Source organism: Xiphophorus hellerii, chromosome 18, assembly GCF_003331165.1.
Source record: "Xiphophorus hellerii strain 12219 chromosome 18, Xiphophorus_hellerii-4.1, whole genome shotgun sequence".
NCBI lineage: Eukaryota > Metazoa > Chordata > Actinopteri > Cyprinodontiformes > Poeciliidae > Xiphophorus > Xiphophorus hellerii.
In genome coordinates this window covers 22,033,699-22,060,633 of record NC_045689.1, presented here as the reverse complement: position 1 = coordinate 22,060,633, position 26,935 = coordinate 22,033,699, and the positions used below count along the sequence as shown (strand labels likewise).

Genomic DNA, 26,935 nt, shown 5'->3' with positions numbered 1-26,935 from the left:
AGGTCCGTCACAAAAGTCCTAAATAAACATCAACATGTGTGCTTGTAGTTTGACTGGATACACTACTCTCAGTGCTCTTTATATGATATTTTTAAGAGGCAGTCCTGCAGCAGATTCCTTTAAAGTCCAATCTGTGGTTTAGCTCAGAGATGCCAAACATGTCAAAAGTGAATCACTACAAATCTGCCCATCTCAGATGGTCCTTAGGGTTTGTCCTAAAGGAATTGTGAAAAGCAGGAAGCATTATTTAAAGGCAGTAAATGGGTTTAATTATTCATCCTGTGATTGCTTTGTTTATGTTCCGCTCTCTCTATGAAATCTGTGCAGCAACCATCCATCATGATGTGAACCCTGCAGTATGTTGTTAAAAGTGGTAGTCACCCAAAGAAAATATGTCACGCATTGTTATATATAATTTTCTGCATCAGAAAGAAAACTGTTTTTCATCCTACAGCTTTGCTTTTTTGTGTGAAACTAAAGGGTAAATGCCAACCAATAACTGTCATAAAGCTATAATTAGCTTAGCTGACGTAATTTTAAAATGACAGTGCACACAGAAAAGTACGCTGTTTGAGGATATGGTGAGTTTATTTGGAGTTCTGTTACACAAAATTTATTTGCTGCTTTTCTGTAATATTTAGTAGCGTTATACTTCTTAGAAATTTATTTTCTGATCTTCTTTTTTACACCTTGTCTGAATATTCTTGATTCATAACTGAGTGACATGCACTCATGTTAACAGCACAAATTCAGGAGCATTCTTAGACATTAATAATTCTTCACTGACACAAAATCCTCAAATCATTTTCATGTTTGAGATGCTCATTATGCACATTTTGAACATGAAAATATCAAAACATTCTGCTTTAAAAAAAGAAATATTCAAGGATAAGCTTCAAATGCGGCACATCTGAGTCGTGCATTAGGGTTTTTTTTTTATTTAATCCCTTTGTACCTACAAATGAAGTTGAAATTTATGGATTTTAGATTACTTGTCTGTCTAGCTTGATTAAACTAAAGTCTCCATCTTAATAAATTTCTGTTCAGATCATGTGTTTTAAGAAAATAATCTTTATAAAGTTCGCCCTGCCCTTCGCAGCTGCTCCTCGCCGACTTTGATTTAATCAGATTGTGTGACAGTGTCGAGCAGCATACCAATGGAGCTCAGAAATTAATTGCTCCATCGAGAGGTTTCGTTAGATGATGATGCGTCAGTGCTTATCAAGATGTGGATTTGATCTGCATGCTCAGATGAAGCTCCAGTTACATGACTCAGTGACCTCTCAACTTTTTTCCTCCCTCCTTATTTTTTCTTCTGAGCCTTATGTTTTGTTCTTCTCCGCCCCTTTGTGTGTCTGACTCTGAACTTCACACTTTTTTTTTTCTGCCAAAGACTCCTTAATTTTGTTCTGCTCTTTGTAGATAATTAATTTTTCTCACTTTTTATTCCTCTCCCTATGCCCTTCTTGTCATTTTCCCTGCAGGCATCAGAGTTGGGGATGTTGTCTGTCTACTACACTTACATCTTCACCTCCCTGGTAAGGAAATGCATGGACATGTTGGCAATTATAATACATATTTCATACCTAAAGGAGCACATCAATAATCTAATGCTGCACTCATGTAATGCATTACAACAGAAACCTTTAATTGGTACTCTACTTTGAATTAATGCTTCATTAGCAAGAGGTTATATAGAGGACTGATGGCACGGATTCATTATTTCAGAGTTAAAAGGTTGATTTTCTACCTCATTTTGTTGGACAGCATATTAGAGACTTGCTGTAGCGGCCACCGTGCCTCCAGTCATTGAAGAGCATTTTAGCAATAAATAAATAAATAAGTGGTGGGGCTTGATTAAATTTTTAATTGAGTTAATAGTAGTCTGCAATAGATAATTTCAATTAATCACATTTTAGTGGAAAACTATATATCAACAAAATAAGCAACATTTTCAATTCAAAATCATTTTTTCTGTTATTTGGTTATTCATCCATCAGATTGTTGCAATGTGCTATTACACCCATTCAATTTTCAAGCGTTTTAGAAACCCCTGATAACTGAGGTAATTTTGGAAAAAATATTTTCTTAGAAATGAGGCATGTGGACGTTGACATGACCGTTGGAGACGTCTGTGCTTGCTACATGTTTCACAGTGAGATGTTTTAGACTTCTGGCTCCTTTGTACACAACCTGCACCTAAAAGTGGGTCAATTTCAAGACGTCAAATTGCAACGTCAAATTTCGTATGTTTATGTATAGATCATTTTTCTATCTTCTGTTGGTTACATAGTTACTTGATTGTACTATGAAACAGCACAATTCTGGAATATACTGTACATAATACCACTTCTTTAAAATAAATTATTTAAAAATATGTTTTTTGCTGCTAGTACGTCTTGTGCTGCTGCTGTTAACACTTCATTTAAGAATACAAGAGTTAACTAAACTCACTGAATACATGAATGATTTTTACTGTTATCTTTCTTTTTCATTGTGATTTTCTTATGAATATTGGTAAAGTAGTGGTTTTGTTTGCATGGTTGAATGAACATTTCTTTCTAAACCAAAATATTTCAGAGTCTTAGCAGCTCTGTTGTTCACATTATCTATTCTAATTGTAAACTTATTAAGACATTTCATCAGAGTTCTTCATTTGGTCTAAATACTAAGCTGGCTTCTTTGAAGTCGTCTTGGTTTTTTGGAAACTTTGGGAGTGATCTTAGTTGGATGATCTCTTCTGGGTAACTAATCTTATGATAATCAAGCCTGTGTTTCTCACAGCTCTGCTGCCTTTGCCCTGATATATACCAACCCATTTATAGTATGTTGTGTATTCCATCCGTTGACTGAGCTCTGTTTCTTTAATAAAAGAATAATTGATACAGCATCAATTCACAACAGATTCAGTCTTGAGGCACCTAACCAGACAAATGAGTCCAATTCCTATTCAATTACATTTACCAGCCACTTTATTAAGTAAGTCTGTTCAACAGTTTATTAACACTATTGGCAGATCTGCCGATCACATGAGAGCAACTTACTACATTTAAATATCCAGATGGCTGTAAAGAGCATTTGTTGCAGCTTGGCGATGATGGAGAGGAAAGAGGACTAGAGGGAGTTTGAACATAGCATGGTTGTTGATGCAGGCCAGCGGGACCTCAGTGTTTCAGAAACTGCTTGTGTACTTGTATAAGTACAGAAAATGGTCCCAAAATATCTGGTGTGCTTCAGTTTTGAGGACAGTTTTGGCAGGTGGGTGCAACATGAGAGAAAAGCAACATAAACACACATGTTACAACAAATACCGTACGACTAAAACCATCTCTCAATGCACAACATGTCACAGCTTGATGCAGATAAGGAATAGCACCAGAAGACCACACTTGATAAATCTTTCAGCTAATTTCAGAAAACTGAGACTATAAATCTGCATCTTGATAGAGGGAAATTGTTTCTAACAATTTTTCAGAAACACAGCTGGCAAAATTTGAGTTCAATAAGTTTGAATGTGTGTGGGAAATTGAGAAGATTGTTCTCTTGTTTGCACTAAAATCTAAGTATTGGTGGGAAAGGGTGGAGGAAGGAGAGATTCTATTTATTCCCAGACTCATCAGTTGCATTGGCTTACAATTGGGGTGAAGGCTGTACTGACTGGATGTAAACATTAAGAGATCCCTCCGGTGTTGGGATCTCTATGTCTGACACTTTAAAAAATTAACTATTACTTTTCCTTTTCTTTTGATAAGACTCAATTTTCAAAAGCTGTTTCTAATAGCTTTTCCAAGTAAAACATTTGGTGAATATATTTTCTTGACTACCCCGGCCAACCAACCCGCTCTTTAGCCGAAGCCAGCTGACCATCTCCAGTGAACCTGCAGTCTAGTATTTACTGTGTTGAGGGAAGGCTATCCATTCACAACAGGAAGAACCAGCAGTCCAAAAGTCGTCTAAGTAAGATTAGTTCTTTTCTGGCTTGATATAGTTAAGACTAAATCCTCAGATTTTAGTAACATAAGGTTACCGTCAATCCCTCTAAAAATGATCTTGATTACAGCCATAATTTCATATTCATAGCTTGTTTCTGTTTTTTCTGCAGTGATAATTTCCTACTAAGCTTAAGGACTTGATGCTGTCTGTATTTCTGGAGCTAAAGCAGAATCCCATTGTCTTTGTAGTCATTAGTTTAATCATAAACATAAATTCTCCTGGACATGATCAAATGCTAATATTTCAAAGCTCAATTCATCACTGATCACAAATTGTTCAGTGTTGGTCAAGAATCTTTTTTTTCTAATTCGGTAACATTATCTGAATCATTCACATTTTTATTGTTGCTGATTGTCTGTTTTATATTTGAATGAATAGCTTATAAAATTAACGGTCACGCCTGCAGTAGTTTTGATGTGAAAATGTCATGAACCAGCAGACCCCATAATTCAAGAGCTTAACTTTGAATAAAATTGAACAAAATAATTTAAGGAAAAATTAAATATATGCCTTCTTCTTACCAGTGTGTTCCTTTTATATGACATGCTTTTAAAAAACTGTCTTACAGCGAAGTGGTGTAAAGTTGGCCATTAATCTGTCCTGTCGGTCAGTCCTGATGGTTGAATAAGCAAGTTGCAGCTCTGCATTTTTTACAGGCTCAGATGACGACTTGAGTGCTTGTCCATAGGGAGCGAAAAGGCATTTTTCTCATGTTGGTTTACATCAAATCCACTTCAGAAAAAGGTCTCTGTCTCTGATGTTTTAGCATTCAGAGGACTTGAGGTCAGCAGTGTTATGTTCTGAATGCTAACACTGTACAGCTGCATGGACTATGCAGCTGCGCAGAAGCATACTGCCACAGAGGGGTGAACTCAGTAGTTTAAACTAAGTGAAACATGAACATTTAAATTGTGACAAATGAGAAAAGTTGTTTGAAAGCAGCAAAAATAATTTTTCCCTCAGATGATAGTTTTATTTGTGCCTGGCCTGCTACATCTCCTTGAAAGCTGTAACATGTCGTGAATCTCAGACAGGTGTGTGATATTGAAGAATTTAATCAACAAAGGAATAAGTATCGTTTTTATCATGCGAGTCATTTATTTAACTGGATGACTGGCTAGAATGGGCATGTGGTTCAAAATACAAATCTGATATGTGAATTGAAAAAAAGAATAAACAACCATTTGTCCTAATGGGCTCAGATTTTCTGGATGCTTGTTTTGATTTATCTTTTGACATTTGACACGCTGCACCATATGGTCGGTCCTGAATTCCATCCAGTTTTCTGATTACATTTTATACTGGAATATAAACTGTGGAGTTACCACAGCTTTCCTGTGAAAGTATTGTGCTATTCTTTACTTAACTTTGTTTTAAACAATATTAAGTATGAATGCTTGGGTTCATAAATAATAAAAACACTTTCTCCTTTAGAACAAATCCACAAAATATAAAATTGTCTCTTCCTGTGTCGTCCATAAATATGGATTCATATTTTTTCTTTGCTCAGGAGGCATGAATAAAATAGGCTTCATCCCAAAGCATACTTGATGGTGTGAAAACATCTTTAATGATATGAATTTCTGTAGTTTTTGTGAACTGCTAAACTTCAAAAGTTGGTGTCAATGTCAGTGCACTGTTAAATTTATAATATGTTCTCAAAGGTGTCAGTGGAGAGTCCTGCTAGTCTAAGCTGTCCTTTTTTCTGATAGATTATTACTCAAACACCATTTACAAAGATTAGCTTAGGTTGCATAATATTAGGCACTAAAACAAGATGCTTTCCAAAAGAAACTAAAAATCTCACGGTACAATTTAGCTTACAACACAGTATTTATTCAGTGGTGATGGGTGTTTTGTTTTATTTTCTGTTCTTCCCAGCAAGAGCTGCACTGCTCTTAACACAGCTTAAAGTTCGAGTTCACACATGAAAACTCCCAGTTTTACAAAATTTTCAAATTGTGCATTAGAGTTTAGTTAAAAAAAAAGAACAGGCAAAACAAAAGATGAATGATCTGAAGATAAAACTGAAAGTTCTTAATTATGCTTTTGAAGCAATTCATTCTCACTCAAATAGTTATCACTGATTTTCACAAAGTCCTTCTGCATGTTTTCTCGAATGTTTCTATTTTATATAACAAAAGACTGATTAAGATTAAGATGGAGAGACATTTGGAAAATATTTGTAATTGTGAAGTTAAGTTATAGAAGCTGACCACTGATCCGAGGATAACATCTGCATTAGGTTGAGATGTGAGATGTGAGGACAAAGATGATGGTGGCTCAGAGAAAATCTGATGCTACAGTAAACTTAGCAGATAGCTACTCCTTTTTGTAAATTAATGAGGTTCAAAACACTTTGCTCTAATAGCGCTGCTGAGAGGATTCATATCAAGCTGATTTATGACTCATTACGCGTATGCTAGTTTCCTCCTCAACCCTTGAAATACCATCTTCTGTTCTAGCTCTCTGTTCTCCTTCAGTCGGCTTATTTCTCTCACTTTACATGTTTTCACATTGTAAATAATCTTGCTTTTCTTCTGCTGAAGGACAGCCCACAGATCTTTGTACTTTCAAAATAATGACCCATCAGCCACCCATTCAGTGACACCATTTTCCTAAAAAAGAAAAAAAATCCAGCTATTGCTCTGTGAAGCACAATAACCTTAGCTGACATTATTTAATGATCAGCTGGGTGCCCTTGGCAGTCAGGGATTGCATACAGAAGCTGTGAGATTAAAAACGGCTGAGCTTTTGTCTCCTTAGTTGTTGTAATTAGTGACTCATCCTATTTATTGTGTTTTAAATGGCTCTGGCTCTTACATAAATACACAGAAGAGGACAAAGGGAAGTTTCAGGATGTGCCTTCCCTCAGTTTTTCAACACTAATTGTACTTCTCCGAACAAAACACATTGCATTCTTTGTTTGCTTTACCATCCGCTTATGAAAGTACATCACCATCATATTTTATCAGGCTATCCTTTTCATAAAAGCTGTTATGTTTTCATGCAACTTAAAGCCCTTTGAGCAGGCAGCGTCCAACATGATGATCTTATAGCATACTTTCATGTTTTTACCCTATTGGCTTTTTGTTCTGTTTAAATTAAGCCCATATACTTTTTACCTGAAAGGCAAATCTTGCTTTGTTCTAGGAATCTGTACATACAGGTTTTATGTGGCGTTCATGACAAAAACCTGCTTTTGGGGTGCAGACTTACTCTGTGTTTTGCTCTTCTCCTGGTAGTTCTCTGCAGCTTAAATGTACTTTTTGAATAAAATAAACAAACAAATAATAAAAAAATCAATATGTCATTATGTATTTTAGATTACCTGAAAAACTGTTTCACACAAATTCATGATTTTGCATGACAAACTGTGTGCAAGGTAAAATTTTGAAAAACAAAAACGATTTAAATTCGATTCTTGAATGAATGTCAGTTTGTATCGTATCTATTAGTAGTACATAACATATTTAAAGAGTTAAATGGAATAGTACATGCTAATATGTCTTATTTGATCTTAATCTTAGGAGACAATAAACACAACTATATCTGCATGATGAATTGTGTAAGTTTGGCATCTTTAGCTACAATGTTGTGTGGTAAGATTGTGTTTATAAATGTCCATCTAGCATTGACTTTCAACTGTTATAAAACATACTTTTATTTATTATTTCAGGGGGAAAATACCCTATGTAATATTTTTTATCATTCTTTATATTTCTAAAGCATTCCGGTGTGACATGATTTTCTATGCTTTCATTTGCTCAAAAGAAAACTGTCATTATTCCTCTGTTATGAAATCCAAGATCAACTTGTAAAGCTCAGTGTTATGAGCCTTTTATATTTGCTGGCTATGGCAAAAAAAATGTTTCATCTGTGTTGGAAAGATATACCGCTAGTTTTCATAAATACAAACACCTCTGGATGCAATATAACCTTTTTTTAAACCACTCATCTCAGGCTAACACAAGATATACTAAAATAAACTTGCAGATCTCCATGTGTTATCAAAGCAGGAACTTGATCTGTTTTAATGAAGTGTGTGTTGGCAGGCGGTTTCACCTTCAGATGGCACCTAATTAAATTTTTGTAGAAGTGAAAGTTCAGTTCTGAACTCCAGATTGGAGTCGCTGGCCATTTAAAACCGTGTCGTAGATCTGAACAGTTACCGCATATCACTGCGTAATCTGATCAAAAGAGCATTTAATCAATCCAAATTGCTTTCAAGAGTTTTTGGGTGTAGTTGTAATCCCAGGAGGGTAAAAGTGAATTAGAGGTCCCGCTGTGTTTTGATAAATTATGATAAAGTAGTCATTCGTTTCAGAGTAGGCTATTTTAGGAAGAATGAACTGCTGGTTATTTAAGCTTCAAAGGTGCTCTAAATTTATGTTCCTAATATTAGGTGTTTGCATGGAAAGATGCTATCCTGTTGGTATTAAGAGACTGAACATTATTTTCAAATCAGCCTTTAGTTTGCCTCCTAATGTAGATATAGAATCCCTTTGGAAAAAAATTATTTATGCATTTCAAACTGTAATTTTTACAATATTTCATGGATGCATGTAAAGAAAAGGGAATAACTTGAGTGATTTATACACTGCTTTCATGCCACAATAACAGAAATTGAAGCGGGGAAAAGCGGTGTGTAAAAAGAAAAAGTTGATATTATGGATATTTAGAAAACCTGTGATTTCTTATGCTTATTGTGAATTTAAATATTGGAGAGTTTGTCTGTTTGGAAGATAAATATAATGAAACACTCGATTTTCAAATGTTTTATGTAACGTACAGAAGTTCTGCAATGCTCCATTTATGTTCAAAGAAAAATAAACTTCAATTAAATGTAAAAGTAAATGTACCCACTTATTTATTTTATGTGGTGTTGAATCTTAAGATATTCAGGGCTCATGCTGCATTGTTGTTTCATGGTGATGAATTTCTATTTATAAAAAAAAGCTTGAAGCTAAAGGAGAACTGGAAGCTGAAACATGAAAAAACATACCACGGAGTCAACAAAGAACAGGCTGAGAATTATGAAATGAAAACTCCTGGGCTTTATTAAGCCTGTATCTTAGCTGGAAACTAACTGAACAAGCAAGAAATCCCTCAACTTATCACAACTCAGAGTGAGGAGCGAGGTAAGTTTTCCTCACTTAGCTGAAAGAAGCACTGAAGCCAAATAGTTTAGACAAAATAGTAGGAAGCAGGGTGTCTTGACTTGTCAATTCAAATTTTTGTTTATGAATAAAAAATCAATTTGGAATGTTTGCCATAAATTAAATCATTTATTTTCCATATATTAACATAAAGAATTAACTTATATATCTGAAAATTTCTTAAAACAGAACTGACTACATACTATGTGATGAACTGTAGGATTTGTACGCTTTATTCAATCATTAGTAGGATTAATTACTTTTATCCTCATTAAATTGCTTCAGGAAAATATGAATTGCCTTTTGTAATCTGAAAAATTACACTTATTGGTAAATACATAAATTTCTAAAGAGGATCAGGTAAGATTTAAGGACTTGTAGCAGAATAAGTCATAATATGATGCATAGCAACTGACTGTTACCGCTGTAAAGCTACAGAAACTTTTGATTGTGGATGTTCATAGTTGACTAGCAGATCGTTCAGGCCTGTAAACATTAATCATTCTTAATTTTCCATCCTTTTTGCATCTTGCTCTCCCTTCCCTATCCAGATATCTGAATTCTGTTCGGCCTACTTTGTCCAGCCATTCACTACTCCTGTCTTCCTGTGCTGACACTTCATCTGTATCTGGTCCTGACAACTCTGACTAACGATCTGCCACACTGCTCCTCTGCCTAATCTGTTTCCCCTGAATCATCATCTCAAGACGCTCATCAGTGTCTTCAAGTGGCCACCCATCTCGAGTCTTGGTTTTCCTCTTACCCACTAACAGATTTAACTTCCAGCAGTAGAAAATGCTTATTTTTCTTCAGCTGATTTTTTTTTTTGTTGTTGTTTGTCTGACTAGTGTGATGTGAAGAGCTGGATAAGGAAGTAAGGTTAAGCAAGGGTAATTTGTTTCGCCCGTCATCACTGAGCAGAATGTTGACCTTCTTTTCATCGTGCTCCCATGTTTCAAACTACATCATGTGCAATTATATCACCCTGTTTCCATTATCCATACATTCTTCCATTTTCTACACCCACTTGTCTGTGCAGAATCACAGGGAAGATGGCGCCCTATGTACAACGGTCAAAGAGCAAAAGGTCTCCAATAATTCATATGGCAACACAAGCCATGTTTCCATCCAATTGGCACTAGAATTTTGAACCAACTTTTAAAACTTTTGCAAAAATGAAAATGTGAATTAGTTATGTTGCCATGTACTGGTTTGGAACAAATCAAACAGGGTACATATTTCCTCAGAGGTTGATGCTGCTCATGGCTGTAATAAATAAGCTGTAGAGTTTGCAAACTAGCATGAACCACACATCTCAGAAAAATTGAGTCCTACTCTCGGAGCTGGAAGTTCACGATGTCAGAACTTGGGCACATGTGTTTCCAAATCCCCTTTTGCGTATTATCTCTTTCTGGGAAAATCCAGAAACCACCTCAAGCAAGCTTAAAAACTATTTTTTTGCAAAATTGAAGAGGTTATTTAGAATTTTGCCATTTCCTTCAAACATTTCCAATGTGATACTTCAAAATGCACATCAAAAACACAGATTGTAACGCGGCTACAGTGATGCTCAGGACAAACAACCATGCAAGCACTCATACCTCAAGGCAATTTAGAAATCCCAATTAACTGTGTTTGAACTGTGAGAGGAAGCCTCAGTACCTGGAGAGAACTCTTGCATGAGTGGGTAGAATATGCAAAGCCCATACAAAAAGACCCTGGGCCAGCATTCGGAGCTAGGACCTTTGTGCCGCAAGCAACAGTGCTAACAACTCTGGTACTGTGCAGCATCTTCTTCCATGAAATTTATTTTTATAGCTTGCACATTTAATTGTAAATAAAAAGCAAGTGAGGATTCAGAAGAGGTCCCTGTGGAGAGGATTGGTGAGAGTTAAGCATCTTTTTCTGATCCTTATTAAAAGAGCAAATTATCATCAGACAATGCTCCCTGGAGTGAAGATAGTTTTTTGCTGCTCATCGTTTTTTAAAAGCTGTTAAATTCAACTTGTTACATGTTGTAATGGTCTCTGAGATTTGCTTTGAACTCTTTACCAAATTAGCTGCTCTCTGTGATTTCAGGGGCTTCGGGCTTGGATAATGAAATGCAATTCTTAACCTGCAAATTACTTTTACTTGATGATGCTGATAAACTCCAGACAAACAGATGATTGAAGTGAAGAATTCCTTCCCCCATTTTTCGACTTTGGCTTATTAGAACCAAGAACGTCAATGTATTTTATTAGGACTTTAAGTGATGGACCAACACAGTGTAGCACGTAACTATGAATGGGAAGAGAACAATGGATTATTTTCACATTTGTCCTAATAATAAAAATCTGAATGTTTTTTGTGCATTTTTTAGCCACCCTGAGTCAATATCTTTGCTGAAATTTCAAGTCCTTTGAAGTCTGCCACTACCAGGTTTGCACATATAGAAACCTATTTTTTTTCATCTATTCTTGTTTGCAAAATTTCACAGAGTTAGCCACATTTTATCTTAATGTTTAAATTAATGAATCTTAATTCATCTTTAAATTTGCTCTGGTTTTATTCATGTCACCTTGTTGGAGGGTGAACCTTTGCCTCAGTTTCAAATCTCAGATTTTTTTCACTTTCTGACCATGTCTCGCTGCGACAATGGTGTTTTTAGGGTGTTAGTTTTTCCCCACAAAGCATCTTGCACGTAGCTCAAACTTTTCAGATTCATATTAACAAAGTGGCTTCTTGTACATGTACTCATCTTAGTTGCTTTTGGCAAACTGCACAGGGGACTATTGCTATGGGTTTGGCCTTGATTTTGTTTCAACAACCTTTTCATAAAGGCCAGATTTTTGGAGAGCAGCACCATTAGTAATTATACTTGAAGCAGATTTATCCATCTCGTAGTATGTTTTCAGGTGTGCTATACTCTTTCCATTTTTGGATGATGGATTAAGCATTGCTCTGTGATGTGATGAAAGCTTGGGTTATTATTTCATAATCTAACCCCGCTGTAATCTTCTCCACAATGTTCCCTCTGTGTCTGGTGTAATCCTTGGGCTCGATGATGCCGTTTGTTCTCTAATGTTCTGTAATAAAAATATGAGGCCTTCACAGAACAGATCCATTTGTGAGCAGGCGGAAAATACAAAGTTCAAGACCATAGACCGAATTCTGAAGGCATTTTCTTGCACTGGATTTTATTTCAGATTCTTTTTTTTTTTTAAATTAAAAATTATTCTACTTCATAATCATTCACTACTTTGTTTCTCCACAACAACAAAAAACCCTGATAAAATGCATAAAATGTTGTGAAAGACAGAATATGAAAATGCTCAAGCGATATAAATACTTTGGCCAGCTCTTAGGGATGTATCAAATTTTATTTTCTGTTATATATGATAAATCACTTGGGATCTCTATATCTGATCCTCAATGACCACTTAATGTTAGATTAATATGTTCAGATATAAATCCATAACTTACATAGTTTTGGGGGGCAAAAGGAAAAGCTAAAAGACTGAGAAATTCAACTGGGTTTCTACAGCTTTGGGTTTTGAGAGGAAAACTTTGTCTCTGGGAGAAAAAGTTGTTCACATCATTACACCCTCCACCACCACCAGACACACCCTCCGCCCTCACACACACACGCACGCAGCTTCTCCACTCCACAGCCTTCATCTAAATGATTTGTATCCTGCGATCCAAGCCTCTCCGTTGGATTGAAAAAATCACATCAAGTTGCGAGTGACTCATCATATGTTGACTGGATGCCTAATGTCATTTGAAGGTTAGATGAGCACGAGATTGGGCCTGGCAGCGCCCCGTGTGGCCCACTTTCACTTTGTGATGTCATTTTGAGCCTTGATGTGAGGCTTACAGGCTCACTTTCTCTCACGCACAATCAAGTCCATGCAAAAAAATCAAAAACACGCTTTGACACGTGGCGTCGGCTGACATATTATCCCCCTCTACAAAGCGGGGGCCGTCCTTTCCACCCCCTTCCTCCATTCTCAACCCCGCGCCTGTTTGTTTTGTTCTCCATGTTCCATTTCCTCTCCACACACCCATGATCCCTCCTGTCACTGCGTCGTCGTCATGCATCCTTGCCTGAAAGTCTGCCGACATTTCCTGGCTGTCACACACACACAAATGACAAAACTTAAATAAATAAACTCGTAGCCCTTTCCCTCCTCCCCTTTACCCAGCAACCCTTTCCTCACTCATTCATAGCAGTGTGTAACATCTTGGCCTGCCTATATGTGTTCCTCATGGAAATAAGCTGTATCGTTTTGGTGTTGTTTTGAAAATACTTTTAATTAAATCCAGTTTAATTTAGTTTTATTTATATAGCACCGGATTACAACTAAACCTGCCTCAAGACACTTCGGATACAAGAACGTGCAATTCCCACCCAACTGTTTCCGTTTGATTTTAATTAATATCACACCAATTCATTCCAGTACAATCGGATCTGATCATACAGGGATCCCCAAATCCCCTCCTCAAAGGCTGATATTCTGCACATTTTAGATGTAATTGCTTCATCTTACTGAATTCAAACAGTTTCATTGCCTTCCCAGCATACTATCAAGTTCTACAGATCCCTGTTAATGACATTTTCATTTCAATAATGTATATTGAAACAGAAACACATCTAAAAAAATAAAAACAATGATACTCAAGGACAGGAACTGAACACCCTTTAAATAGTCAGATTCATATTTAAGTACATGTGCTCACTGGCCGGTTTATTTGGTGAACCCGTTTAATGCTTATCGCACAAAAGCAAATCATATGGCAGCAACTCAATATATTTAAGCTTTGGCCGACATAAATACGGAAGTTCAAACAGAGTATCACAGGTAATGTGGGAAAGGAGATTTATAAGTGACTTGGAATGTGGGTTGTTTGTTGGCGCCAGACAGGCTGCGCTGAGTATTTTACAAACTGATGATCTACTGGGATTTTCACACAAGACTGTCCCTCAGATTTACAGAGACTGGTCCTTAAAACAAGTCCAGTGAGCTACGGCTGTGTGGATGAAAATGCCTTGCTTATGAGGGAAAAGACAGACTGGTGCAAGATTACAGAAAGGCTCAGTCAATCACTTGTTATAACCAAAGTATGCATAATATCACCTTTTTTTCTTTTATTAGGAGGTTTTTTGTGGTTGCTCTTGAAGGAATATTAAAACTTTTCTCCATGAAGTGCATTAACTCATGACAGCCCACAACATCAATTGTTTCTCGTCGTCATGTCTTCTTCTCTCATGTTACCATTTGTCTTCATAGAATATCAGTAATTTTTGGCTGAAAAGTTAACGCTGTTATATTTCAAAAACAGATCTGCGTAAAGTGCATTTTCCATCTCACACCAGACTCCGTTTGGACTGTTTCACTTTTCTGTTTTGCTTTGCCTCGGCCATCTTTATTTCTCTTATCAACAGGCTTCATTTAAGAATGACAAGCGGCGCCCTCTTCTGGATGGAGGACACACTAAAATGTTGAAAAACGTCTAAATGGACGCTATTAGTTAATTAAAAAGAACTCATTTTCATCTAATAAATCATTAACCAACAATTAATCTTAAGTTGAATAATTGTTTGCATCTCTAATTAGGAAGAATTATCAACAGCAAGTTAGTGCCTTTTATAATTTCACCCATTTTTTTTTTCTGGCCCTCCTTACTTTTATCATCCCAAATCTTCTCCCTCTTTTCTTTTAGAGGGTCTTTTCTCGCCAGGTGTGCGCAGTTGAATTGTATTGTTTATTCACATCGAATTTATTGCTCAGAAAGAAAAAAAAAAACATTTCCCGAAATGTGAATGTGCAGACATGTTCCTGTAAATAAATGAAACAAACACTTGAATTTTACTGTTCCCTAAATGCACTGGGGAACATAAGATTTATGTCACCAAAATAAAAAGAAAAGGAAAAGTCTTGTCACTCAAACAGTTTCAGGGGAGCAACCACTGTGACTGTGAAAATGATTGGGATTTAATTAATTCCCCTCCACGGCTTATGTAAAGTTCATATTTCCCTGTTTAGACGCAGAGTTTGAGAATCAATCAACTGAGTAATAGAAAAGGTAATAAGCTGCACGAATACTGACAACAGAGAGCTGCATCCAGGCAAAATATAAACTAATGCTATCATTATGTCTCAACAAGCATGTCTCACCAAATAATGTTTCCTCGCTTTTCATTCCTAATGCCGAGACGACATGTCATCTTTGTTAGGGTCTGCTCTGATTGTGCTCCTGCTATTGAGAGTTCTAAAAATAAACGCAGACTCTTCTGCAGTCAGGTAAACACATAATTCTGGTGCTGTAATTGACTCCAACTTTAGGGACCTCTGTTGATGTTTGTGCTTAACTTTGCAGTTTTAAAACTAAATAGAAATCTGATTTGGCTTTGTTTCAATAATCTTAACATTTATCTAAACATAAGCAGTCGAAAGCTGTTTGTTGCCTCTAGACAATTAATTTCGTCACTTAATTTACTTAACTTTGTGTTACTTTTAAATCTTTTACTGAGTAATCACTTTACATAAACAATAACTTAAATCTTTAAAGTCCTAAAGGCAAGTTTTTGTCAGGTTTCATAGGAAATGAAACAACCATTAAAGTGTGCATTTAAAACAAACTATTCACCATCAATTTTCTTGCATTTACATTGCTGTTGCAAACAGCAGTCATGGCTGGGTGCTTTGAATAAGTCGAGTACAACTGTGGCTTCTATAGCTTTTTATGAAGCTGTTATAATTTGCTCAATGAAATACTGACGAGGCAGAACATTTCTCTAATACTTTCCAAATCTTTTTCATTTTTGAGTGTGTCAGTAATATATAGCCATAAAAATTATAATATATAATTTTTATGGCTGTGGTTTGATCTAAAGTGTTAGCAAGGGGCTGTTTGAATACCACAGACAGCTAGCTTCACACTTTTGTTTTGCTTTGTACTAGCAATGTGTACATTCAGGTGATGTTCAAGTTATTGATTAAGTTTGATCCACAATATTGACACAAAGCTATTGTTCTGTGTAATTTTCTTTCTCTAACTTAGAAACAATGTTTCCAGACCCTGTAGCATTTCCAATGTTTACATCCTGTTTGTCTGTCCTCTACATTCACTTGACAGTAGTCTCATTTTATCTTCTATCCTTTTAAAAATTATGTGTTAAGGTACGTAGAGATGTGCATATAGACATTCTACTTTGCCCCTTATGCTGCTTGGTTTCCTTGGTGCACATTTGTCAAACTAAAGGTCTGTATTTAAAATTTCAGGTACAAATACATGTATAGATGCAAGTGAAGAGCTGTCCTTGATTTATCACGTCCTATTTAGAGTTTCAGATCTTATCAGAGCAACATTAAGTTAATGTTTTCAGTTCATCTTATTTTTATAGCTTTGTGAGCTTCGGATGATTCACTACATTAGAGTGAAGTAAAGACTTATCTTTGGATGTATTTAAAACTATACCCCAAATGCATTTTGGTGCATTCCATTTTATTATTTCCTAAGTTATTTCCAAATTCCACATTCCTGTTTTTATTTTATTTAATTCCAAGTTTTCCAATTGAACAAGATTTATTAACCCCAAAGGTGTGTAGTATTTACACACTGAATCAAAACACTTTAATATATTGTTAGATGCTGTGAAGTGCTGCATTTTACTGTGGATTGCATTTTGTTTGTGAAATTCCATGATTCTGTTCACGTTTCACAGTTCACTGCTTATTTTTGTGACGACACAGAAAATCTAAATAAATCAGTCAAGATCTAGAAAAGAGAAGTATTTTTGGGTACTGACCTCAGATTCCTAAAGATGCCATGTGGATCTGTTCAAGCAAGTATTCACAACATCGGGATGTCTGGCCATCATACCTGTCGGGGAGAAGGAAGGTCTTTTGTACAATATGTGCAGAACATGTTTTCAGACACAGAACATAAGCAGACAGACATTGTAAAGATGCTGGATGAAGCTGGTAGGTGTCATTATGGCTGAGCCATCAGGCTGAAAAGAAGCAAGAAGGCATTACTATAAATAACATCTAAAGTCAAGATTGTAGTTTTCAATTGCACTCAGGGACAAAGACCTTTATTGTTGGAGATACATCATGTGGTGTTTGTACATTATAGCCATTGTTATGTTTAGAGGAAAATACTGAGAACACCATCACAGCAGTAGCTTCGCCATTGATTTCCTGCTCAATTCTAATCTCGCTTCACAAATCAGGGCTTTCTCCCGCTGACTTGGATTCCTTCAATAAAATTTCAACCGGTTCAATCAGCCAACAGAAGGAAAAGTTGTGAAAGATGATGCGCTGTTTTAGAATGGTAGTCTGCATGCATTTTTGGTCTTAATTCTGTTTTCAGTTCGCGTTGGCTATGCTCCCAAATATTGAATTAATATTTTGGAGCGTACTACTTTTAGCATATACATGCTAAAAGTATGTATATCCTTTTAGTAGCATAAGAGAAGCATGCTACTTCTTTTGGTATCTTTTTATGCTAAAGATTTGCCAGATTTTAGTTTGATGTTTGTATAATAAATTGAATCATGAGAAAATGGAAATAATTCAGTGTGGCATCACACATTTTTGACTCAGAATATGTGTGAGCAGTTCTTGTTTATTGATTACTCTTTGTCAGCCTTGTTACAGCTAACTCTCCCTCAGAGCCTGATGTCTGGATGACTCAGCCTTGACAATTGTGTTGCAGTGTGGTTTTCTCCAAATCCTAGTGCCTGAGTCAGCTTACTACCAGGTTTGCAATAAAAAGTTGAATTGGCTTGCAGACTTCATATGTCACATCTTTTCTGTGGTGATAACTTTCTATCTGTCTCCATCCCAACCCGATCCCTCTTATACTTAATCCTTTTCTCTTTTTCTTTTTTTTTCCTATTTAGTTTATCTCTAAAGTATGGAATTAGATCCTGGGGAGTTTTTTGGGGAGGGACAGAGTTTAAGCAAGCCACTGTTTTATAATAAATCAAAAATCAACAGGAAAAGTATAACAATGTATACTGTACCTCTGAAATTTGAGGCCACATTGTGGCACAGTTGTTAACTCTGCAGCAAATAGGTTTTGGCTTTAAATCTCAATTGAAGTTTTTCTGTGTGAAGTTTCTGCATGTGTGTCTTACCCCAGCTGTGTCCCACACATCCCAACAACACACACGTTAGCTCAATAGGTCTATAATTTTCCCTCGCTCTTAACTCTGGTGGTAGGGTTGGGACAAAGGCGCATTTGAAGTTTTGAAAATTGTAATTGAAAGTTGTAGACACCATTTTGTACTGGTTGCCTCTTGCTTCTTGAAATGTTTATGTGAGAATTGCTCATAATTACATATTAAAGGATATAATTTGAAAAGAAAGATAAAAAAGAGTAATGCCTCTCTGGTAACCAAGCCATGACTGCCTTTGATATGTGCAACTTTGTCTTTTTAAGATTGGAAAGAGTGCAGGGGAGCTTTTGAGGAAAACCACACATTTTCTCTGTTACTCCCTGAAAAGGACTTCAAAAGGAAAGAGCATTTTAAGGAAAAGCTTTTGTGATTTGGAATCATTTTTTACCACAGTATATTTTAGGGGTTTTTGGGTTGTTTTTTTTTTTACACATTTTAACACAAAATCAGCACAATATTGTACTTTTATACACCATTCAAAAGTAGAAATAAAAATCTGAGTGATACTGTATCAGTATTTACATGTAAGAAAACCAGTTGACCAGTTGGAGAAAAGTGTTTACTGGACATCTCTTACGTAAATTGCATCAGGAGGTGATTAATGCTTGGACAATTGGATGAATAATGATGTGCAAGCAGCATGTCCCTGTCATATTTTATTCACTGCTTTTTGTTCAGAGACTGCAGTTGAATCAGATGGTGAATAATCACAGAATTGTAAAAACTGTTTGAAAAACACTTTCCCACCTCCAACCCATTCACCCACATCCCACTCCCACACAAAAGGACTACCTGCACAACACCCTGCCACCTCCCCTCTGCACTAAAGATCACTGAGGAAGACATAAATATGAGACTAGGAAAGCTTTTGGACGGGACAATGTCTCTCCCTCATCCTCATTCTGGTCTTCAACAAGTTGTTAAGGTTGTGTGAGGTTTCCTCCTACTTCAAGCATTCTGTGCTCTCGTACTTTAAGGGGAACGCTGCGTTGTATAATAAAGCAGAAAACTAAGTTGGAGAACCAACTTAGTTTTAAATCACAACATGAAAAAGGAAGAAAAAAATCTCCCTTTTAGTACAAAAGATCACAGTGAGCTCCTGTCACTATACATTTACCAACCACAGAGTTTAGCTAGCGAGGCTAAAAGCACCTTACAAACGGAGCACAGAATAAATGTAGTCGGACTTAATTTGCCTTTAAGAGCAGGAAATGTGCTCGGATGCTTTTTACTTGCATTATCTTCCAAATGACTTTAAAATATTTAGAAATAGATGCAATTGCATACAATACTATCAAAGTGTTATGTGAGACAGCTTTCAACATTTGACTATAAGGTCAACCTTTTGGATGGTGTAATTGTTAAAAGCCTGCCTTCTAATATTTAGATAAACTGTTTTTGCACTGCTAATATTTTGCTTTATATTCTATACATAAATTAGAGATGCGCTCACTGAAAAGGTAGGATACACAATATAATTTGATACACTATGAGCATGACCGATTCATAAGCATTGGAATAATTTAATATTACTCTATATCAGTGCAAGAATTATGAACTATTTTTAATCTGTACTTTACATTGAAGGACATAGAAGACATCTAATTTTAGAAAAGAAATTTTAAACAGGCAGAGTTTCATATTGCCTGCTGTGTTTTGTGCTTTTTAATAATTTTTCCTCCACACATTTTTATGAAAAGTACCTCCTCCATGTGGACACAGCAGTGCAGTAAAATTAAAAGAAGTCTTCATGGTTAATATGAAAACGTTTCCCTCGGTATCTCTGTTTTGAAGCTTTCTCCACTGACGTTCCTTCATAAAACATAAAGATGAGTGTCTTACTGGAAAGGACCAACACTGGTGGCTTGCAGGTTTGATGGTGTGTTGTGTCTCTGCCAGTGTAAGAATTATTCCAGCCATACGGTCCCTGCAACTCAAATCAGCTGTTGCTGTAACCGGCCAGACATAATTCTATATATAACAATCTAAAATGTTAATTTATTTCCAAAAACAACATATGCAGCTACTAAAAGCATTGGGACAAAGTTGGTTTGTCAGCTCCAACACTCTCTGCTTAATATATGTTAATTTCACAATTACCTCAAAGTGAATTTAACTGGCTGACCTGCTAGAAATGATGTAACTGGCAATTTATCTCACTGTGCAAGAGAAACGACTTGGGTTCACTCCATGCGCCAACAACACTGTGAAGTATCCAGACGGAAACGACTGCAACTCGTGAGAAATTGATGGAGCTTCAATCTCAGTTTTCATGTCCAGTTATACAGAGCGGTGTGATGAATTTCATCAAGTAAAAAAGAAAGACCCATGGTAAATCATTTATTCAATTTTTCAATTACATCCAGGTTCATAACAGGTCTGACATTTGGTAATATTCCTTCTCTCCTCCGCCTCTCCCCTCCCCTCCCACGCTCCCTGAGAACATTGTAATTAAGAGGCTGCAGGAGGCTTTACAGCTCAGCCTGAATTTACGCGGCAATTGATACAAGTATGAAATGACTTATTGCCCACAACACTGCATGAACATTTCAGCTATTAGCAGATAATCAGCATGCCACTAGGAATGGATTTTGCAACTGTGCAAGGGTCGGCTTCAGGCCGAAAGGTTTTAGCAAGTTATAACCTTCCATCTCTGCAAAGCTGAAGGGACGTCATTAATCAGCATTTTATCATTAAGAAAATCAATATGCAATTTACTGAAATGTTACTCGTCACCGCCTACTGGACTCAGTGTCTTCTCTCACAGTGGTGCCACACTAGATAAAAGAGTAGAGATGATTTTTCTTCCTTTTTCAAATTGTCACTGACGATTACCAACTGTGACAGCTCTGTCTTTATCTCAGCCACATTTTGCAGAGCAGAAAACAATGGCTTGAAGATCCAAGAATGCAGCAATGGATATAGATGTCTCTTTTAAACCACTCCAACAATTTCTGTTTTTTATGCAAAATATTGGTGGGAATGGTGCAATGTAATGCAGGCTGATAACTGGAAGAGGTCAACAGAGGATTCGTTTTTGGAATTTTGCTTAGATCTCTAAACAAGCTTCCAAGTTTAGTTTATTTAGTGTTTTAATTTAGTGTTTAATTGCATTGTCAGCATCTGTAATGTCCATAGCAGATCCTTAGCGTGGATAAATATAACTGAACAGTAAATGTATAAGCTAAAAATATTTACATTTTGTGTGTGTTTTTTTGTTGTTTTTTTTTACATAACTTTTGTTATGCAAAGTTATGCAAACAGGTGTCGATCATTGGCAAGGAGGCTTCATTATAAAGGTGTTGTAGACACTAAACAGGGCTGTAAACTGGTGAGAGTCACTTTCCACACAAAGGTTGTTCTGTAAAAGCAAATTTGATGGGAGGATGTGTGATTCCTCACACAAACTCTGACCCATGAGTATGGCTGTTTTGGACGTAGGTGGTGAGGTGGGGAATTAAAGCTATGCTGCATTGTAATTCTTTCAGACATTTAAATATTACCATATTAAATTTTGGTCATAGATTAACTTTAACATAATCTTTCAAAGTGGCTGGGTTATTTATGCTTCTGCTGGTGAGCCAAAATTATACATGAGAACCTTTCAAATAAAACAACCTATAAACCAAATTAAATCTTAACTCAAAGTCCGTGAAACATTTCATCATCAAGGTTTTCTCACCATCACATTTCTCTCCCGGAATGATTAGTGTGCAATGCGTACCACACATTGACGCACAAATATGACGAGGTGTGAGGCAATTATACTGATTGATGTAAACATGTAAGAGCTGTTGTGCAAATGGGAGAATTGGCTAAGGATTTCAAAGTGTTCACACCTGATGTACTGATGCCCTCTTCCATGACAGTACTCACATCCTGCAGGGGACAGTGAGTTCCCTCACAGGTGCTATCCTAAGCCGCTTTCTCAATTCCCAGAGGGGAAACTCACGCTTCAATATCATTCACACAGACCATGGTCAATGATGACCATGAGAAAAGCTAAATAAGTATGCCTCAGTGGTACTGTTTGAGTTTGCTAAATTAATACTCAGGACAAAGGATGGGCGGATGGTAATTTAGAATATTGATTCATACGTCACTGAATCTTGTCATTATGACTAATATGAAATTATCATGTTTCTTACATCATATAACACGGATGACTGATAATTCTCACCAACAACAAAATCCATTAATTTTAATGTATTTAACAGTTTTTTTTCTCCCTTGAGAGTATTAAGATGACTCAAGCTCATTGAAATACAGAGACCATTGAAATTCACAATGAAAAATATGGTGAATAGAAGCAGCTTTTGTTCCTAAAAACACACCGTGCATACTAAATACAAGCCTCTCAACATTACATCTAAAAATATTGTCACGTTTCAGGGAATATGGTTGCGTTTCATTCACAAATTGTATTAAAAATTGTTTCTTTCATACAATGTTTTTGTCCCTTTCATTTAAGCAACTGAAATGTATGAGATTGAATACATGAAAGGGTGAACTTCCCTTAGTATATTTTAGGAATGTCTCCTAGGAAATATACCAATGCTCTCTGTGTGATGGGAAAAGAGTGCAGCAGGGTAAAGGAGAGGTACGCTTTATAACTTGGGATCCTACTATCAGCTGAATCAGTCCTCGTGGGATCTCATTAGTCACTGCTCAAGTTGGCTATATTGTTCCAAACACCAGTGGTCATATATTTGGACATCTTTAATAGTGGTATGGTTTGTGTGCAGTCACATGACTGGCAGACATGAGAAAAGAGTGAGACATCCCAGAAGGCGGGCAAACGTGAAATTCCATTTACAATGATAAAAGGGCTGCTAAAGAACAGAAAAGGGAGCTGAAATGGAAGTTAAGGCTTCCATATTGTGTTGATTTTCAGAGGGAGAAGAGCTGGGAGGATGAAGCAACAGTTTTTGCTTGGTTGGCTCACGTTCAAACTGTTGATTGATCTCCAGGTGACAGCCGGTGTCACGGGCCCTTGGCCATGCTGTCATTCCCACACCCCTCCTTCATCCCTGCTCTGTCACTCTGCTTCACTCCTCCATTGCTTCTTAAGCTCTGACTTGTGCCAGCTTATGTCTCACCTTCCTCTCTATTTTAATTGATTTAACTTTCAGCTGTATTTTTTCCTCCCTCTGTATTCTTATTGTTATTCGGTTCATATACCCTGTTCATTGGTTGAGAGTTGGTTCATCTGCTGTTTGTTTTTACTATCCACCTCTGGTTTTTGTTAACTACAATGGGAACGAACTGTACTCCTATATATCGTCTCTTTCCCTTTATTTACATTGCAAGCATTGCTCATGTCCATTATTTTGCTTATTTTAGTTTGCTAACAAGACTTAGCAGATTTCAGCAGTTCTCAGGGCTCACAAAGGATTATGGGAGCTAGGGAGACCCCTGAAGTACAATATGCTTTCAGCTGTATTTTCTATGGTTGGATTTATGACACAGTAGGAACACAAAGATTGAATTTAGGTTGGAGACTGTATTTTCCCTCAAAGACATGCTGTAATACAAAAAGCCTTTTGTGTGTTAAAAAGAGAGTGAAGGGATTATTAAAAATACTACAATGCTTCTACAATTACCGACCACTATGGCGACGACAATAACAAAAATGGAAAGAGTGTACTTTAATGTTGACAGTTCCGTTTTATATTGAAGTATTTTACAAAGCAGCTTTTAATAGAGTGTAATTTAAGTCTTAGGTATGTCGGTGGTAAGTATTAATTTCACTTGACAGGATTTGGAAAAATTGCACAATTAGATTTACAGATATGCTTGTCTTTAAAAGCTACTTTACTATTGTGACTTTAGTTATCATATGATGAAGTTGCCCTTCCACTTATCCCTTCAATTCCCTCTAAAGCTTATATCCTGGATCACACAGACATGAATAGGGAGAGAAAATGTGCCACCCAATGACAGACTGCCCCCCTGGGTGGCGAGTCATACAGTAACTATAAAAATGATCCTGTCACATGGCGGAGACTAAAAAGCCAGTATAAAAGTTATTTAAGGCAGACTTCTTGCTGTGCATATATTTAAAAGAAAATTAACTAACTACAGGAAGCGACAATAAAAAAAAGTCCAATCCCATTTCTCTTGTATCTCCATATTTTACACATGCTACAGGAACATAAATCTTTTTAGCCAGTTCCAGTGTGGACTTAATATTAAGGTAAAGGTCACATTTGACAAGGAATGCATATAATTAAGTCCATAGAAAACGAATGCACACCAGTGTAATGTCCTCTGATGTGATGTGCTTGTGTGTGTACTTGTGCACTGCACCACTTGAATTTAAATGTGCTTGTGTGTCGAGCTCTGAGCCCTGAAAGCCCACAAATGCAGCACATTAGTTTCTTTCAGGCATAGCTCGAGGATATTTCGGTGACCTTGGATTTTGTTTAGCATTTGCTTCTCTATCTCAGGTTCTGAAACTCTTTTTAGATGTTTGTAGCCACACCCCTTATTTTGTGACTGCAATACAAGCTTACGCGTGTTGAAATATGCATATATGCAATATACAGTTCCTCTACAGGGACATGCTTAATGATAGCTCCATTTGCACAGCTTTCACTTTAATGATCTATGAAAGTATACTTAGTCAGTAATTACATGGACAGTCTCAAAAGGCTTTTAAGAGGCCCCTTAAGGGCTCATTTAACACGGAGGAAGTCTAAAGGAAACAATATCAAAGGATTTTTCTTGTATTCTGACATGTTTACATAAGTGATTGAAGTCTAACCAGGGATTTAGTTGTCCTGAAGATACTCCTGGAACGTATAAGCTCTGTTTTAGCCCTCTTTTTTTTCCCTTTAGGCTCAAACTGCTCTGTGGAATTAATTTTTTCACAAAATATTGGTGATTTGGAGAATAACATAAGTAAGAGTTTATTTTAAAGCTATTGTAATTAATAGTTACTTCATGATTTATTGTTGCAGGCTGAAAAGAAGACCCTGTCTCAAAAGTCCCACATCCTCTAATGATTAACATGAACTGAAAGCAGGAACTTAGAATAATAATGAAACTGGAATCAATAAATTAACCCATAAAACAACCCAGGATCCTAACACACATACTATTTGATGTTGGTCTGTCTTTCAAAATCCGTAGTATTTTGAGTTTTGGTAGTTGTACGTTTGCATTATGACTGCACGACACACCTACACAGACAGCGGGTCTGTGTAGAGCTGCACAGTTTGTGGCACTGTTGCCTTACAGCAAGAAGGTCCTCGGTTTGAATCCCAACTTCTTTCTTTGTGGAGTTTGCATGAGCTTCCTCCCACAACCAAAAACATTACTATTAGGTTAATTGGTCTCTAAATTGTCCTTAGGGTTTGTTCGTACACAGTTGTGTTTCTCATGAAATGCCTTTAAATACACCGAAGTTTAAGGTCGTAATATGGGAACAAGTTTGAAAAAGTCCAAAGCTTTGATACTTTTTCAAGGCACAGTGAAACCTAGTGGGGGGGAAAAAAATCTTTCTTTATTGAGAGGTCAGAGCTACTTTCTCACCAAAATCTATGCCCACCGATTTTTCATGTAAAAGTCTATTCACCTTTTGTTGGGTACAATCAGAAATGGGAATGATCTGTTCAGTACCGAAATCAAGTGCACTTCACCCGGCAGAAATATACCAGACTAACAACCCTTTTAGTGACAGCAGGATGTCATAGGAGGGAGGACTCTGGGGAATCAAAGGGAGCCTGGAAAGTGTTCTTATTATTGACGCAAACTGAATCTGGGTGCTTTCAATCATGTAAATGTCAATATTTGTATTTGGCTGCTGTAATGATCCCCAAAAGGAACACCTTTTTGTTCAGTTTTCCCAATGAACACGGATTACAGGTTTATGAAGACACTTTGCTTAAAATTACACCTTATATTTTATTTCCAGAAATTCCCTGCTTCTCTAAGATAAGCACCCTTCACATGTTGCATGTATTCATCTTCAATTCAAAAGGCTTAGATCTCCATCTTAAATCTTTTCTAGGCTTTCCTTTCTCTCATGTGGACGGCATTCTCTGACATTTTAATAAAGTTCTATCCAACCATCTCCTTGGATGAACACAAGAAATTTTCTGCTGCTTGTCAGCATGATTAAACATTTAGGATTCACAGGTTTCTGTGGGGTTAGCACTGGGGATAATAGGCCTCCCACTCAAAGTCAATATTCCCTGCTTCCTCCTGCCCTCCTCTGATCCGTGTTAGTATCAGCTCAGTCTCTTCTTCTTACTCCACTGTGGAGTGACTCATGCCGAGTCCTCTTGTGGTCTAAGAGCTTTTTTCCACCTTTCCTGCGTGTCTGTTATTTAATTCATGAACCTATTCACTCTTTGTCTGTTAATGTCCTTTATGTGATTTACTTAATACCCCCTCATCTGTGTAGTTCTAAAAGAGGAGAAGGTCATTTTTATGTTTTTCATGTTTATGTTTTTCGGCTAATTAGAAATTGCGGACCTTTGTAGGCTTTCATTATCTTTCTATGCTTAGCAGAGTTTCTGGGTAATGTTTTCAGATTTCTCAGGGTTTACTTATTTATATTTTTCATCTTAGCATTTCATAATTTTTCTCTTTTCACTTTGTTTTT

At 36.6% G+C, this 26,935-nt stretch overlaps 1 protein-coding gene across 4 annotated transcripts in view; it reads left to right on the top strand.

Moving 5' to 3' along the window:
- Positions 1–26,935, top strand: part of grik4 (glutamate receptor, ionotropic, kainate 4) — a 354,044-nt gene that overhangs the window by 244,737 nt on the left and 82,372 nt on the right. For all 4 annotated transcript variants that reach the window (XM_032545493.1, XM_032545492.1, XM_032545494.1 and 1 more), the window contains exon 8: positions 1,485–1,538. In XM_032545493.1, the coding sequence (XP_032401384.1) occupies positions 1,485–1,538 (54 nt within the window). The remainder of the gene's footprint in view (positions 1–1,484; positions 1,539–26,935) is intronic.